This window comes from Pelobates fuscus, chromosome 1 (genome assembly GCF_036172605.1).
Source record: "Pelobates fuscus isolate aPelFus1 chromosome 1, aPelFus1.pri, whole genome shotgun sequence".
In the NCBI taxonomy this organism is placed as follows: domain Eukaryota; kingdom Metazoa; phylum Chordata; class Amphibia; order Anura; family Pelobatidae; genus Pelobates; species Pelobates fuscus.
The window spans coordinates 11321793-11339623 of record NC_086317.1 but is presented as its reverse complement, the minus strand read 5'-3'; the positions used below and the strand labels follow the sequence as shown (position 1 = coordinate 11339623).

The window sequence follows — 17831 nt, the reverse complement described above, 5'->3', positions numbered from 1 at the left end:
ATCTACTGTCCTCCCCCCCCCCCCGGCCCCCACCCCTGGGCGGCGGGTGGGGGCCATAACGATAATGGGGGGGGACCTACTGTCCTCCCCCCGCCCCCACCCCTGGGCGGCGGGTGGGGGCACTAAGTAAATTCCCCCCCCCCCCCCCCATCAAGGTGACTAGGGGTGCCCAAGCCCCTAGTCACCCACCCCCCACCCAAATAAAAAATGCCCCTACCTACCCCCCTCACCCTAAAAAATAGTGAGGGGGGAATAAAATTGCTAACCTGTAAAGTAAAATTAAACTTACCATTCGACGTCTTCTTTTTTCTAAAATCTTCATTTTTCAGCCCCAAAAAAGGCCAAATAAAAAACCATCATAGCCGTCGAACTAAAAATAAAATAAAAAACCCGAGCGCAAAAAAAAAAACCCGACGAAAAAGAAAAAAACCCGAGCGCACAAAAAAATAATCCATCTTCACCCATGGAGGGCTCCGCGCAGACTGAGCTCCGCAGGGCGGGGCAAGGCTTATAAAGCCTTGCCCCGCCCTGCAATTAGCCTAAGAACACTCTGATTGGTGGGTTTAAGCCAATCAGAGTGCTCTTTGTCATTTTACAAGCGTGGGAAAGTTCTTTGGAATTTTCCCACGCTTGTAAAATGACACAGAGCACTGTGATTGGATGGCTTGAAAGCCATCCAATCACAGTGCTCTGTGTCATTTTACAAGCGTGGGAAAGTTCTTTGGAACTTTCCCACGCTTGTAAAATGACACAGAGCACTGTGATTGGATGGCTTGAAATCCATCCAATCACAGTGCTCTGTGTCATTTTACAAGCGTGGGAAAGTTCTTTGGAATTTTCCCACGCTTGTAAAATGACACAGAGCACTGTGATTGGATGGATTTCAAGCCATCCAATCACAGTGCTCTGTGACATTTTACAAGCGTGGGAAAATTCCAAAGAACTTTCCCACGCTTGTAAAATGACAAAGAGCACTCTGATTGGCTTAAACCCACCAATCAGAGTGTTCTTAGGCTAATTGCAGGGCGGGGCAAGGCTTTATAAGCCTTGCCCCGCCCTGCGGAGCTCAGTCTGCGCGGAGCCCTCCATGGGTGAAGATGGATTATTTTTTTGTGCGCTCGGGTTTTTTTCTTTTTCGTCGGGTTTTTTTTTTTGCGCTCGGGTTTTTTATTTTATTTTTAGTTCGACGGCTATGATGGTTTTTTATTTGGCCTTTTTTGGGGCTGAAAAATGAAGATTTTAGAAAAAAGAAGACGTCGAATGGTAAGTTTAATTTTACTTTACAGGTTAGCAATTTTATTCCCCCCTCACTATTTTTTAGGGTGAGGGGGGTAGGTAGGGGCATTTTTTATTTGGGTGGGGGGTGGGTGACTAGGGGCTTGGGCACCCCTAGTCACCTTGATGGGGGGGGGGGGAATTTACTTAGTGCCCCCACCCGCCGCCCAGGGGTGGGGGCGGGGGGAGGACAGTAGGTCCCCCCCCATTATCGTTATGGCCCCCACCCGCCGCCCAGGGGTGGGGGCCGGGGGGGGGGGAAGGACAGTAGATCCCCCCCCCCCCCTTATTACTATTATGGCCCCCACCCGCCGCCCAGGGGTGGGGGCCGGGGGGAGGACAGTAGGTCCCCCCCCCCTTTTTTCCATTAGGGCCCCCACCCGCCGCCCAGGGGTGGGGGCCGGGGGCTGGAGGACAGTAGGTCCCCCCCCCCCCCTTATTACTATTATGGCCCCCACCCGCCGCCCAGGGGTGGGGGCCGGGGGGGAGGACAGTAGGTCCCCCCCCCCCTTTTTTCCATTAGGGCCCCCACCCGCCGCCCAGGGGTGGGGGCCGGGGGCTGGAGGACAGTAGGTCCCCCCCCCTTATTACTATTATGGCCCCCACCCGCCGCCCAGGGGTGGGGGCCGGGGGGTGGAGGACAGTAGGTCCCCCCCCCCTATTACTATTATGGCCCCCACCCGCCGCCCAGGGGTGGGGGCCGGGGGGTGGAGGACAGTAGGTCCCCCCCCCCTTATTACTATTATGGCCCCCACCCGCCGCCCAGGGGTGGGGGCCTGAGGGGAGGACAGTAGGTCCCCCCTCATTCCCATTATGGCCCCCACCCGCCGTCCAGGGGTGGGGGCCGGCGGGGGAGGACAGTAGGCCCCCCGTCCCCCCCTTATTACCCTTTTTTTTTTTTTTTTTACAGTGAGCAGCCACAGGCTGCTCACTGTTTAGTGGACATGCCCCTACTCGCGATATAGCGAGTAGGGGCATTGGGGAGATTTTAATCTCCCTTGTGCTATTATGGGGGTCATATTGACCCCCATAGAGTGAGGGGGGGACCTGGGGGGCTTATGAAGTGGTGGGGAGCTCTGCTCCCTGCCGCTTCTATAGTTACATATTACAAGGAGGGAGCTGCACGCCGGTAGCTCCCTCCTTGTAATAAACTGAACGAACAAACTAACACTGATACACAGTGTTAGTTTGTTCGTCTGATTTTTTCTATTCATTCATTCATTCGTCTGTCTGATGAATGAATGAATAGGTGAAATTCCCGTTCGCATGTCCAGGTGTTTCACTGGGCATGTGCGGGAATCTCAGGGCTATCTAGTGTGGGCAGATGACGTGTCCCACAGGGACTTCACCTACCCACACAAAGATGGCGGCGCCCTGAATATAGATCGGGGCAGAAAATAAAGAATAAAAAATAGGTAATGTGGGGGGCATAGGGGCATTTGGGGATGACTAGGGGGTCGATTGGATGTAGTTGAGGCGGGAAGGGGGTTAAAAAAAAAACGGAATTCGGCATGACAGTGCCGCTTTAACTTTCACCACTTCTAATAGCCAGTCAGTTATGAACCAACAAACCCTACAAATATAATAAAACTCAATACTATATAACTTGCAATTAAACAGTATTACGCCCCCTTTTAATTCAAAAACACCACGACAACAGAGGGGGTACATGTAGCTCTGTAGCGATCTGTCTTTTTTTTGGCTTCATGTGGAATCCTTGAGGTGAACCCTGAAATATCAATGCAATTTCCTGCCTTTATCTGTGTGTCCCAGGTCCCATCTAATCCCAGATTCGCTGCCTTCTCTCCAATCAGCTACCTGTAAAATGTGCCTCACATACCTCCCACTACTTTACACTCAAATCTAACCCTTGCCTCCCTGCGTATGTTGCCGCGTGTCTTATAGCTTTTCATTGAAATTGCAAATCAGTCAAAAGTAGGAACAACACTGTCTTGTGGTAAACCGATAATCTGACAAAAGACGGCCATAAGGGAAAGCACCTGGTAAGTATAACTCACCTCTACTGCAGCCACCTCACACCAAGCACGATGTCAGAAGAAGTGACAGAGCAACTTTACATGTTCTGTTAACTCTATGTTCTATGGGGATTTGGCTGCACAATGCATGGATGTAATGTAAATTTGAAGTATAATGCTGCTAGCCAGGCTTTCAATGTTACTCACCACTGCAATCCATGGATACTCATTGGGGGAGAATTCTTACCCGCAAACCATTTGTTGCTCATTGCTTTTTCTTGTTAATATGGATTTGTCCAAGGACGAATAGGTACAATCTACCCTAGCTTATTTCTGGCCCCATCTCTTATTAACTATATTATACTTTATTTTTGTTTATCCTTCTCCAGCAAAGATCGTCAAGGTTTTGGTAAACTTGCAACAACCAAACCGCATTCTGGGACATCAGAGCGCAAGACCAGCTTCTTTGGGAAAAGGTACTGTTATTTTATAACCTCCTCTTTTTAACTGCATCCTTAATGAATAAACCCAACATTGTAACATTGCGCTTGTCACAGCATGATCTGTCAGATAGTGTGTTTGTGTGTGTGTCGCAAAACATGACGTAAATGCGTAATTTTTAGATTTCGTAGCAGCTTCAGTTGATACCTTACCTCAGGGTAAATTTTCTGACATATGGTGGCAGTAAGTATGGGCTGTGCTTCCTAATTGGGACAAGCATTTGCAAGATAGGTGATTAAGAAAAGTCCTTCCCCATTACCCTATAAAACCATCCCAGTTCTTCCTTGTTCCAGCACGGCACGGAACAAGCGTCTGTTGGAGGTGAGTCACACAGGTTGCTGTCTGGGGAAGGAAGCCCGATAGCCGCCCGGGTGGTAGTCTGAGCGGCATGGCTCCGTACGTGGAGGTTTCGTAGCCCTTTCTGTTTAACTTTGCACCGAGTATGTTCTGGCTTGGTGAGTATGGGCGGGCCGGGGGACACCTTCATTATGTTTCAGGCCCTGTGCCTGCGCACAACGGTGGAACGCACGCCCGGTGGTGTTGCGTTCCACCAAAGTTCCGGTGGAGCTATTGCACATGCTCTTCAAAACGCTCCCATAATAGCATATTTTAGGGAACGAGGCATTCCCTACTTGGGAGTTTGGCTCCTTATTGCTAATCAGGACGTTTGCCCTTTAAGTATGTTCGGGTAGCTAGCAGAGCGCTACAGCAACATGGTTGGATACAGAGACTATAAAGTATTTTCTTCTTCTCCAGGAAACATAGGGTTTTTTAAGGTTAACCTTAAAACGTTACCTCTGCATCTACTGCACTCATAAAGGTAAGGTCCAATAAATTCCTCCGTAAGGACAGGAAATTAGATTGCTGGGATGTCTGACATCTTCAATTCCTGAGGTCAACTGGGCAAAATCTGGATTTGGCTGCTACAGTGGAAAATTCACTCCTCTGGGTCAAAGTGTGGAAATCTTGGATTTCTGTCTCCTAGACTCTCTTTGGAAAAAGCGGAAGCTGTCCTTTCTGCCTATAGAATGAGTAAATTTCACCACAGAATGCATCTAACACAGAATGGGTCGCTCGTCTAAATTCTCTGTGCAAGCCTTCTTGGTTCTAAGAAAAATATTCCACTAATTTCAGAGCTCTTAAGGCAGTTCTTCACTCCCCTCACCGATTCAGATCTTGGTTGAATGAGGGACCTATTACAATGCGGTCAGACCGCGACAGGGCGGTGCCAGAGGCAAGGTCTATTTCATCTATGTACTAAAACGGTGTACTGGCTCAGAATCTCTAGGAGGTCCTCTCTCCGTTCCACTCATGATGTGTCGACAATGTCATCACCTACAACCTCAGCACAAGAAATTGGGATCAAGAGTAAGAGTTTATAGATGCAATCATGTTTACGGTCTACAGAGATATTTGGAGTGCCCAGATAGACCGTATGGCAAAGAGGGAGAACATGACGCTTCCCAGGTTTGCTTCTCTGTACAGGACAGATAGTTCACGTTGAATAGTTAGTCTATCTATCTAAGGGTATTTCTCCGGGCTTACATTTTTTCTCCAATAGACTGTTCCCAAGACTTCTTCAAAGAGGTAATGGACAGAGATGTGGTTCTGCCAATCTTTTCGTACTGGCCAAACACAAGCCAGTTTTCGGCCTTGGTGAAGATGACTTTCAAGTTTGGAAGACAGGATATCCTGCTGGAAGTGTTGAATAGGTTCTTATTGACAGTAGGGCACTGCATGGTGGATCCTTCATCTCCTGAGTCTTCATGAGTCAGAGTCCTCTTGTTGCATATAATCTTCTAGTGCTAGTCGTTCCGCCTCTAACCTTTACATGAGGATTCGGGTAGAGTGTCTACATTGTTGTAAGGAACGTCATTGTCCTCTAGTTCATTTGTCCGATTGGTTCAAATTTACACTTCCTGCAGGAGATTTCCACGTTAAGACCAAATTGTATTCCCTAAGTTCTTTCTGAGAAGGGATTGGTCTTTGTTTATACTGGTTAGAAGTTTCTTTAACCCCTTAAGGACCAAACTTCTGGAATAAAAGGGAATCATGACATGTCACACATGTCATGTGTCCTTAAGGGGTTAAAGCAATAGGCTTCTTAGGCCACCCAGAAAGTTCTGTTTCCCTACTGGGATCTTTCTTCAGTCTTTCAGGTCCCCTTTTACTATGGAGGTGGTCCCTTTTAAAATGCCAAAGCTTAACTAGCATTCCTAGTGGCCATTACCTCCAAGAGTGGCCAGGATTTATCTTCTTCAGTGGAATTTCTTATTTTCCATCAGGGTTAAAGTTGTTTCATCCTAAAACTTAAATTCTTCCAGAGTTATCCATCTATAATTATGCTACCTCCCTGCTGGAACTAGATGGCATATTCTAGAGTTAAAAAAGGGCATTTCAGATGTACCTATCAATATCAGCCAAATTCAGAAGATCAGATAACCTGTTGACAACTTCTAGGAAAGTTTTAAGGGGAATGAAGCCTTTAGTAATTCTGTTTCTCGTTATTTCGTCAATCATAATGGCCTGGATTTGCCTGCGTCTTTCACAGCGCATTCTACAAAGGCAATGGCCACTTCGTGGGCAGAGAAAAACTCTTGCGTCACCCTAAGAATTCGGCTGCGTCTTGGTCAGCTTTTAGCACCTTACAAAACGTCCAGTATTTTCAGGCTAGACTCGCTCTCTGCCTTTAAAATTGCGTTAAGGGGTAGGTACTTCAACTTGTTTAGGCATAAGGCCCACCTGATTGTCAATCTTGCTATATCCCATACGTACTGCCACCATATGTCAGAAAAAAATGAAATTTTTACTCACCGTAAATTTTATTTTTTTTCCTTAATATGGTGGCAGTACAAATTTCCCTCCCTCTAAATTACAATTTTGCTTACAGTGTGTGACTTAAGTGTGTATTCTTGCTACGACTGAGGTGGGTTTGCCGGGGAGGGACTTTTCTTAATCACCTATCTTGCCGATGCTTATCTTAATAAGGAAGCACAACCCATTCGTACAGCCACCATATATAAAAAAAAAAAAGAATTTACGGTGAGTAAAAATTTCTGTTTCTAAAGCCATCTGGTAAAAGCAAATGACACTCCGGGCAGATAAGATGCTTGGGTTTAGATGTAGCTTTCCTTTTTCTTAAAGTGAAATGCTCACGTGTGGACATAAAAAGGGAAATACAACCACAGATCTATGTCAGACCATATTAGACTAATCTATACATGGTCCATTGTTATGTATCCTCTTTATATAGTTTATATGTGATTATTAACCCCTTAAGGACCAAACTTATGGAATAAAAGGGAATCATGACATGTCACACATGTCATGTGTCCTTAAGGGGTTAAATCAGGGATTTTTTTAAAATTTTGGATTTATTTATTTTTTTGTGCGTGTTGCAAGTTCTGTTTTAATATGGTGTGTATGTTCTCCCACAGAGCGAGTACTGGGGTAGCCCGAAATAGTCAGTATGGCGCATTCAGCGGCACTGAGAAAATCAAAGATACAAGACCATTACACGACAAGTCCTTTATCCAGCAATGTATACGCCAGCTCTGTGAGGTAAAATCAATCCCATTTGTTTTTTCAGTCACATTTCTCCATTATGTTTTTCTTGTTTTGCGTTCAGAGATGTACGTTGCTGTCTGGTAACACATAATGCTTTATTCATTTGGAAGGAAACCCAGCCTGCAGCTGCCCCTGGTATCCCCATCTCTTTGCAGCATTACATTAGACACATTATACGTTCCCATTACATTCCGGCAATTGCAAGGATAGTGAAACTATAAAATGATTTGACTTCCTGATTCTGTCATCAAATGTCATTTTTTTTTCTTTTTAAGTTTATTACATTTTAATAATGTAGCGGAACACCTGGTAACCCGACCAGTTACCTCCGCTAGTTCCCTTTCTTCAGCCGATCAGGAACTCTTACAGGGTTAGGGGACTTAGCTCCTTGTGCTCCTAGGGCTGAACGGCATTCAGTCCTGGAAGCTCTTAGTCCTTACAAGGACTTTCCCCGTTGCATCCCCTGCAAGCTGTAAAAGCAGACACAGGGGTTAAATCTTCCCTCCAGTAACCACGAAACATAGTTCTGGAGGTTAAAACACTCTGACACTCTTTATTGAAGCACACAGCTTTAGGACAATCCTAGGCAGGAGGGGGTTAGGTTGTGGCTCTGGGAGATACCAACAGTACACAGGGACACGCATTAGCACATGTTACATACAGGTGGGTAATCTTTGGGGCTCGGCGCCCCGGGAAGGGAAGGGGTCACAGGTAAAACCTACATCACTAGATAGTCCCAAGTCTGATGAGGGATCCCTGCAAAAAAGCAGGGTGATCGGATGTACAGAGCCCGAGAAATCATTGTTTAAAGTCTGGGGCTCGAGGCTCAGTACATCCCCGAAATTAGTTCCATGAAGTTGCTTGGTTTAGTCCGGCAAATTCAAACTTCGCACCTAAACCAAGCAACAACCAATCAGGTGAAAGGCGCAAAACCAAATCGCGCCAATCAGCTCGCAGGGAGGGGAGGTGTTTCGCCGCCCAATCAGGAGAAAGGGCACGAAGGACCATTTGAACGAGCGCTCCTTCTCTGATTGGCTGCCTGCGCCCCGCAGCGACCAATCAGCGCTCACTCGTGCCGACCAACCAGGAGAATAGCTCAAACCCAGTTTGAATTGGCGCTCCTTCTCCCATTACTTGGCACGGACATACACGGCGAGGACTCTGCGGCTGTGAGACCGACTCACAGCTCCAGGAATTCTGCTGGCTCGCGCCTCAGTCTTGGGCAGCCACAAGCCTAACCTCGTAGCTCCCAGGAGGGGTACGCAGTGCTTATAGCTCCTTTAGGTGCAGATAGGGCTATCCCCAACACGGTGACCTGAGACAGTGTGCGTATGCCGGTTCGGGATACGAACGGTGCCCCTGGTTGGCGTTCGGTTATGTGAGGTGTGAACGTTCTACATAGACATTCTAAATGAGGTGTGAGGGTGTTCCCTGTTTGGGAGCCGAACAGAACCCATTCATATGAGGAACAAACTGTGTGCAGACAGCCCTCAGTGTAGCAATGCTCTCAGACAGACTGGAACAAACTGTGTGTGCAGACAGCCCTCAGTGTAGCAGTGCTCTCGGACAGACAGGAACAAACTGTGTGTGCAGACAGCCCTCAGTGTAGCAGTGCTCTCGGACAGACAGGAACATACTGTGTGTGCAGACAGCCCTCAGTGTATCAGTGCTCTCAGACATTAACATACTGTGTGTGCAGACAGCCCTCAGTGTAGCAGTGCTCTCAGACGGGAACAAACTGTGTGTGCAGACAGCCCTCAGTGTAGCAGTGCTCTCAGACATGAACATACTGTGTGTGCAGACGGCCCTCAGTGTAGCAGTGCTCTCAGACATGAACATACTGTGTGTGCAGACAGCTCTCAGTGTAGCAGTGCTCTCAGACATGAACATACTGTGTGTGCAGACAGCTCTCAGTGTAGCAGTGCTCTCAGACATGAACATACTGTGTGTGCAGACAGCTCTCAGTGTAGCAGTGCTCTCAGACATGAACATACTGTGTGTGCAGACAGCTCTCAGTGTAGCAGTGCTCTCAGACATGAACATACTGTGTGTGCAGACAGCTCTCAGTGTAGCAGTGCTCTCAGACATGAACATACTGTGTAGTGAGTGTAGCAGTGCTTTTGGACAGACAGGTACATGTATAATTTTAGAGAGAGCAATTCTGCTGGAACACGGGGTGCCCTTGCATGGCACACAAGGCTGCCAGACCCAAGTAAGCCGGTTGGTATGATCAGAGGCACAGGGCATTTTTGCTTTTAGTATCCCTTTAAACTCCACATTTGATTGTACATACACGGTGACTGGGAGCGGCATTGAGCTTTATTTCATGATTCAGAGCATTACATTGGTAACATGAAATAAATAATCATTTTCACTAAATGTTCCTAGCTATACATCATATTGTATATGTTTATCTAGATCATGTGATATCATTATTTTTTTCTTTATTTTAGTTCCTGAATGAAAATGGCTATTCCCAGACAATAACCGTGAAGTCTTTGCAGGGCCCTTCTACTAAAGACTTCCTGAAGATCTTTGCTTTTATATACAGTTTTATATGCCCAGGCTATGAAATCCCTGATTCGAAGTTTGAGGAGGAGATTCCGAGGCTCTTTAAAGAACTTGGGTGAGTATTTTAAAGCATTCCTGCATCTTTCAGTCCATTATTTTTACTATTTCTTTAAATCCTTAAATCACCAGAAAGTTACTTATTGTTTTTGTTTCTTGTGTGTTGACCGTATTTTTTTTTTTTATTCCCCCTTCTCCAGGTACCCCTTTGCCTTGTCCAAAAGCTCTATGTACACAGTAGGAGCCCCTCATACTTGGCCACAGATAGTTGCAGCGCTCATTTGGTTAACAGACTCTGTTAAGGTACGTTGTGTCCTTGATCGGTGATATTATTTAATGTAATTAAACAACACGTTGTTTTAGGTGTAATGGTTAAAGTGTCACTTTTCTTTTAAAATAAAAAATAATATTGGGTTTTGGTTACTGGTGTATATAAAAACCCTCTTTTGTTTTATAATTACTCAATCCGGTCACCTAGAAACTCAATCCATTTTACAGATCAACCATCAAACCTTCCTTTCATCTGTAGCCATACGATAATTATCACTTGCTACCAATTTACATACAGGGACTTTCTGATCACTGTGGAGGCCGGAGGAGGAGAAAGGGCAGATAAACTTCAAGGTTAAACTGTCTGAAAACTACTGCCCCCTCAAAACTGTACTGAGATTAAGTTATGGGGGGGTTAAAAAAAAAATAAATAAAAGTGTTGGGGGGGGGAGTGGTGGGTGTTCCCTTTACTTTTAACATTAGTGTGATGCCTGTAGAAACCTGCAGCTGAATAAGCCAGGATTAATTGCACCATCTAAGGGAACTTTATAGAGAGAAATCCAGTTTTCTGCTGGAATGTACCCTCACTTGTTTATTTTTTTTCCTTTATTTCCCAAACTAGCTGAGCTATGTGCTGAGAGCTGAAAACGATATGTTTGAGGAACCCCTGGGAGAACCGAGCGAGAATGGAATCGACTTCAACCCGGTACAGAATTCACTTACTTCACTTTTAGTACTGCAATGCTTGTTACATTACCTTCTCCTACATGCTTCCAAACCACTCTCTATTCCTAAGTGCACCGTTGCTCCTTATACGTTATTTAAAGGGACTCTATAGTCAACATATAAAAGCAAGAAAGACAGGTCCCCCAGCCTCCTTCTTGCTTTTATATGAACTTTCATTTAATAAAAATTATTTTCGGAGCGTTTTTATATTAAAAACGTACCTCCGTTCCAGCGCCGAGCTCCCAGCCATGCCGCACACCCTTTTTCGTCAAAATGACGAAATCGCGGGGCCCAATAGGACGCTTCTCTGAGAGAAGCATCATCGCGATGTGGTGCGCATGCGCGGCTCGCGCTACACCAATCGCGTTCTTCATAGAGCGGTGTTAACAGCCGCCATATGAAGACACTCAGCGCTTTACCGCGCATGGAATGCGCGTTCGCGAGCTGAGCTGTCTGACTGACGGCTCAGCTCGCTTTCTATACCCGCCCTACTCCAAACTTTGCATGCAAACACTATATATAGAGACTTCTCTATATATAGTGTTTGCATACAAACACACACATATTGTTAAACACATACACACTCTATATCTATTTCTTTCTATCTATCTATCCCTTTCTATCTACCTAATTCTTTCTATCTATTTCTATCCAATTCTTTCTATCTATCTATTTCTTTCTATCTAGCCATATCTATCTATTTCTATCTATTCCTTTCATCCATATACATCCATTCCCATCATCCATATAATCCATTCACTCCACTCCCATCATCCACATCCATCCACTCCCATCATCTATCCACTCCCATCATCCATATCATCCAATAAGGGGGGGACCTACTGTCCCCCCCCCCCCCCCAGCCCCCACCGCTGAGCGGTGGGTGGGGGCCCTAAAATTAACAATAAGGGGGGGACCTACTGGCCCCCACCCCTGAGCGGTGGGTGGGGGCCCTAAATACAAAGGGGGGGACCCTAGTCACCCCTCCCCCCCAAAAAAAAGAAATTACCTCCCTACCTACCCCCCTCAACCTAAAAATAATGAGGGGGGGACCTTTAACTAAAAACCTGTTTAAAAAAAAAAAGAGATAAAAACAACTTACCATTCGATGTTTTCTTTCTTCTAAAATCTTCTTTCTTCAGCCCCAAAAAAGGCCAAATAAAAAGCCATAATAACCGACGCAATAAAAAAAAAAAACGAGCGCCCCCCCAAAAAATCCATGTTCACCCATGGAGGGCTCCGCGCAGACTGAGTTCTGCAGGGCGGGGGAAGGCTTATAAAGAGCGGTGGGTGGGGGCCCTAAAACTAACAATAAGGGGGGACCTATTGTCCCCTCCGGCCCCCACCCCTGAGCGGTGGGTGGGGGCCCTAAAATTAGATTACCTCCCTACCTACCCCCCTCAACCTAAAAATAATGAGGGGGGGACCTTTAACTAAAAACCTGTTTAAAAAAAAAAAAGAGATAAAAACAACTTACCATTCGATGTTTTCTTTCTTCTAACATCTTCTTTCTTCAGCCCCCAAAAAGGCCAAATAAAAAAACCATAATAACCGACGCAATACAAAAAAAAAAAACTGCGCCAAAAAACAAAAACCATGTTCACCCATGGAGGGCTGCGCGTAGACTGAGCTCTGCAGGGCGGGGGAAGGCTTATAAAGCCTTGCCACGCCCTGCAATTAGGCTAAGAACACTCTGATTGGCTGGTTTAAGCCAATCAGAGTGCTCTTTGTCATTTTACACAGCGTGGGAAAATTCCAAAGAACTTTCCCACGCTGTGTAAAATGACACAGAGCACCGTGATTGGATGGATTTCAAGACAACCAATCACAGTGCTCTGTGTCATTTTACACAGCGTGGGAAAGTTCTTTGGAATTTTCCCACGCTGTGTAAAATGACAAAGAGCACTCTGATTGGCTTAAACCAGCCAATCAGAGTGTTCTTAGCCTAATTGCAGGGCGTGGCAAGGCTTTATAAGCCTTCCCCCGCCCTGCAGAGCTCAGTCTACGCGCAGCCCTCCATGGGTGAACATGGTTTTTGTTTTTTGGCGCAGTTTTTTTTTTTTGTATTGCGTCGGTTATTATGGTTTTTTTATTTGGCCTTTTTGGGGGCTGAAGAAAGAAGATGTTAGAAGAAAGAAAACATCGAATGGTAAGTTGTTTTTATCTCTTTTTTTTTTTTTAAACAGGTTTTTAGTTAAAGGTCCCCCCCTCATTATTTTTAGGTTGAGGGGGGTAGGTAGGGAGGTAATCTAATTTTAGGGCCCCCACCCACCGCTCAGGGGTGGGGGCCGGAGGGGACAATAGGTCCCCCCTTATTGTTAGTTTTAGGGCCCCCACCCACCGCTCGGGGTGGGGGGACGACAGTAGGTCCCCCCCTCATTATCTTCATGGCCCCCACTGGCGGCCCAGGGGTGGGGGCCGGGGGGGGGGGGGGAGGAGAGTAGGTCTCCTCCCCCCCCTTCACCCCTTCACCCTGTGGGACCTCCTCTTCGGTCTTCAGCTGTCAGCTGAAGCCACTCCCACAGCAGTGCTGACAGCTTCAGCACACAAAGCGCGTTCACAGTGCTTTGTGTGCTGATAGCCCGTCTGATGTATTCACCCATGCGTGAATACGTCAGACGTGAATGAGGCCTTTTTAGGGCCTCCGAACTCGGAAGTCCCTCTGGTGGCCGTCTGATTGACTGCAACAAGAGGTGTTCCAAGCTTCCAATGTAAACACTGCATTTTCTCAGAAAATACAGTGCTTACAAGAAAAAGGCTGCAGGGAGCTATAGCACTCACCTGAACAACCTCATTAAGCTGAAGTTGTTCAGGTGACTAGTGTCCCTTTAAAGATGATTTTAAGAGCAGGTGCCCTGAAAATAAATGTTGGGTTTGTAATTTAAGGGTTAGCTGTATTAACCTATCCAATAATCGATGGAACAGAACCTTCTTAAGTGTTACATTTTCTGTTTTACTTGCCATTTAACCCACAATAAAAACCAATCTTCCCTGATATACAGATTGTCTGTTTGTATTGTCTAAAGCATAGGATGTCCTTTCCCTAGAAGTATATAAATGTGTGCTTTATCATCATCCACTAGTTTGATATCGGTTTTATTTTATTTCTTACTATTATGTAAAATCTATTTAAAATATTCTATAAAATAATCTTAACACATTTCTAGGATTTTCAATAAATTCTAATAGTTTGCTTATCCTAAACCTCACAACCTTTCTGACTTTGCCTTCCCATATTAACACTTTTTGTTACAGTGAATCTGTTATGACAGATATAGGCTCACCGTTTTCTAACCATCTGGCTTCGACTCCTTATACAATGAAGTGTTTCTCCCCTTCAGACCATTACATTTTGTATTTTAATTCCTTTCCCTTCCCCCTGCTGAGACCATCAATCATGTTTCAGTAGGTGTTACACACCTCTCCTGTAAAGCCCTGTTTGGGTAGCACACACTAGCTTCCCATAACCAGTAAAAAGTCCACAACAATTCATAAATAAAACTCATCTTCTCTGTCTCTCCATTCTCAGACTGATATCCTTCTCTCTCATACTGGGCAATCTACTTCTCCCTGTTGGCATTGCTTTTTCTGATGTTGAATGCAAGCATGGGCAATGCACATACGAGGATTTCTCCGTTAACTGACATGCAGATTGCAGCCTTTTATCCCCGTGCCAGTCCACACAGATTGAATTGATTGACAGGAGGGGGAAAGGCTGTTTTTAACTCTGTTTTTTTAGAAATCTAGATGTTTACTAGCAGTTCTGTTGGCACAATGAATAGATGAAATTTGATTCTCTATCATTTAAGTAGTTTTTGTCAGAACAAGTATCCTTTCACATTGTTCTAGCCACCTGGTCTCTTCCATCTCCCCATCTATCTTTGTAGGCATGGATGGTTAACAGTCTCAGAGTTCCTTCACACTAGGGTCAATCAGCACAATCATATCATGTCCTATCACAGAGGTCCTAATAGGTGAGCACTGTCCTATGCTCTGATGGACCTGACTGGTACTTGGAGTCTTGCTGTGAAGGACTTTGCTAGTTTTTGATGGACGTGCCTGGTGTTTTTGGCCAGTTGTAAATGCACTTGTTGATCATGGAGGCATATCTTGAAGGACTTTGCTAGTGTTCAAGTGCTCACAACTTGATTTGTGTTTGCAGATGTTTTTGGAGTACACGACAAAATGCTATGAGCAGTTTATGGAGGGTCGAGACACGTTTGAGGAGAACGACGCAGATGTCTGTTCCCGTCTCAGTAAGTAGGAGTTTTATATAGTCCGACTGACTGCGGGCACTGTTATAAGTACTTTGGACACACAACCTGGTAGCACACATGTTAATGTTTTAGTGGATTTAACAGTGATTCGATTCTCCTGGGTTAATATGCTTAACATTGTAAAATATCTATAAACTATTGGAAAATCTCATCCTGTGATATATGTAACATATAGCCGCTTTTAAAGCAGTAAATCTATAACTTGCCATGGTGATAAATGCTTAAGGAGCAGTTCTAGCATTACTTCACCGCTGCCCCATGCTCTATGCTGCCATTCTCTGAGTGTCTGTGGGTGTTGTATTGATTGTGGAAACACTTCTCCGTATGACAACACCATGGTGGGATCACCACCAGCACATCGGCATCAGGACGTCCTGTTCTCCTCCTGAAGGAAGAGAGCGAAAAGCTTGTTGGGGTATTATCAGTGTGACTGAGCGCAAGAACACTGCCCTGAGGAGAGGGTTCTTCTGTTCTCTCTGTCACTCAGCCCTGTGACTTAGATCTTTATGCTGCCTCTATACAGAGGTCTGTGCTGAGGATTAATTGACAGGAGAGGTATTTTTAATGGGCATTACATTAAAATCATTACATATTACTAGCATTTTTACTAGTAAATTGTATAGGCCAAATGCTTTGATCTTTAAAGGAACACTCCATGCATCATAGCCTCTTCATCTAAAAAGATTTAGCAAATCTCCCAACGGTTACATCCTCAGCCTTGCAATAAAAAGGTAGCTGTGCTTACCCGATGCTGTCATCAGTGGGCGCCGCCATAGTCTTCCATCAGTTCGTGGAGCTTCATCTGCCAGGAGCTGTGTCAGCGCTGTAACACTTGCAGAATGCAGAAAGTTTTATCAACCTCCAGCTTTACCACAAGCCATGTTGGTGACTGTAAGAATGCAATGTACAGGTTGGGATACTGAGTAATATATCTGGCCATTGATGCCTTTACTTTCCTCCTCTGTAACGTTCGAGAGATATGTAACCTTTTGTCGTGATCCCAGCTCTATGCCTTCTAGATCAGCATAAGGGTGCATACATATATTCACAACCATTTCCAGTCCTGCAACAGTTCAGCTTAGTGCTAGTTACATATCCTACGCCAAGTGCTCCGGAATCTGATGGCGCTATATAAATAATAATAATCGGGTAGATCTCCTGATCATGGGGGAGATTATTGTGGATGGTGATTTGTCCGTCTTTCTAACTGGTGCCATGTCTTCTTCTTTTGCAGAAGATGCATACTGCGTGGATGACTCCAACCTCGATTCTCTGCAAGCAGAATACAGGAGGCTGACAGAAGAGATTGAGAGACTGGAGAAAGAGAAGGAGAATGAACCGGTCAGTTTGTTAACATTATGTGATGGAGATAAAATGATTCCTAAAATCTAACCACAGAGTTCCATGTACAACACTCACATCATGATTCCGTGATGCCGCATGTTACATAGCTTATCAGTCAGTAGTTTGTTATTGGATTTAATTAAAGTATCCTAATTAATCATGGCCAATGCCTTACAGCCTAGATGCACATTGACCCCATGGTTGTATATTTCTTAGTCCATCGAGTCGATCATTCTATTTCCCAGTATTTCCATCCTGGGTGTGAAAGCCTTCCACTTTCACATTATCCGGCCACTATTTACATAATCATAGTGGCCACAGAAGGGACCTGGCTTTGGCTACAGGGACTGCACTTGTTTTTGTGTGCACCATAATAAGTGCAATCATCTAGACTGGGTGTGTAACATAATGTCTCCTTAAAGGGACACTATAGTTACCAGAACAACTGCAGCTTATTGTATTTGTTTTGTGAGTAGAATTATTCCCTTCAGGCCTTTTGCAGTGAATACAGTATTTTCAGAGAATATGCTATTTTTACATTACAGCCTCCACTGGCCACTCCTCAGATGGCTGCTAGAGGTGCTGCACAGTGTGACTGACATTCAGTATCTCCTCCCTCTGCTTGCAGACACTGAACTTTCCTCATAGAGTTTATAGAGTAAATGCAAACTGTAACACTTTCCTCTTTGATAATGGTTGGCTGAGAGTTTATAGGGAACATTCAGAGAGAAATAATTGTGACGTTATGTTATAGAACCTTTCATCCATTTTTTTTTAAATCGGTCTCGCTCCATAAAATCAGAGTAGTCACTGCCTGTGATAACATAATTGGTACCTGAAAAATTATTTACAGCAGATTGCTAAAATCTATTTTAGGATCGTTTGGCATCTATGAGAAAATTGAGAGGTTCTCTCCAAGCAGATATCCAAAAGTACCAGAATTATCTCACAGAGATCGAATCGCACTCCACGTTCCTGGACCAGCGTGTAGCGGGCATCTCGGAGGAGCTGGATGCTACAGGTACAGATATTGTCAGATTGGTGAATTACGCATCGCCTGTCTTCCCCATATATTGGAGTAAAAGGACTGTGCATAATTGAAAGGAATTGCTTAATTTGTCTAGCTACTAAAAGACCAGCTATAATTCCTTTCAGAATGATGAGCCATTGATGAGAAGTATTTTACGGATATCTTAAACATGCTTCATTTGCTGATATGAAACTAAACATACAGGTTATAAGTGACAGTTGCTGCCCACAAGCCGGATAAAGTCTACATGTGTAGACTTTTCCAATCTGTGTGATTTTGCTGTTTTGTGTGTTGCTC

General features: G+C 45.0%; 2 protein-coding genes across 2 annotated transcripts in view; both read left to right on the top strand.

Moving 5' to 3' along the window:
- LOC134573755 (zinc finger protein 850-like) overlaps positions 1-17831 on the top strand; it is a 788930-nt gene that overhangs the window by 534358 nt on the left and 236741 nt on the right. The gene's annotated exons all lie outside the window — the stretch shown is intronic.
- The window catches only part of NDC80 (NDC80 kinetochore complex component), a 30045-nt gene that overhangs the window by 1902 nt on the left and 10312 nt on the right, over positions 1-17831 (top strand). The window contains exons 2-9 of the mRNA XM_063446181.1: positions 3641-3727; positions 7190-7313; positions 9773-9945; positions 10088-10190; positions 10780-10863; positions 15046-15139; positions 16395-16501; positions 17381-17525. Coding sequence (XP_063302251.1) covers positions 3641-3727; positions 7190-7313; positions 9773-9945; positions 10088-10190; positions 10780-10863; positions 15046-15139; positions 16395-16501; positions 17381-17525 — 917 coding nt within the window. The remainder of the gene's footprint in view (positions 1-3640; positions 3728-7189; positions 7314-9772; positions 9946-10087; positions 10191-10779; positions 10864-15045; positions 15140-16394; positions 16502-17380; positions 17526-17831) is intronic.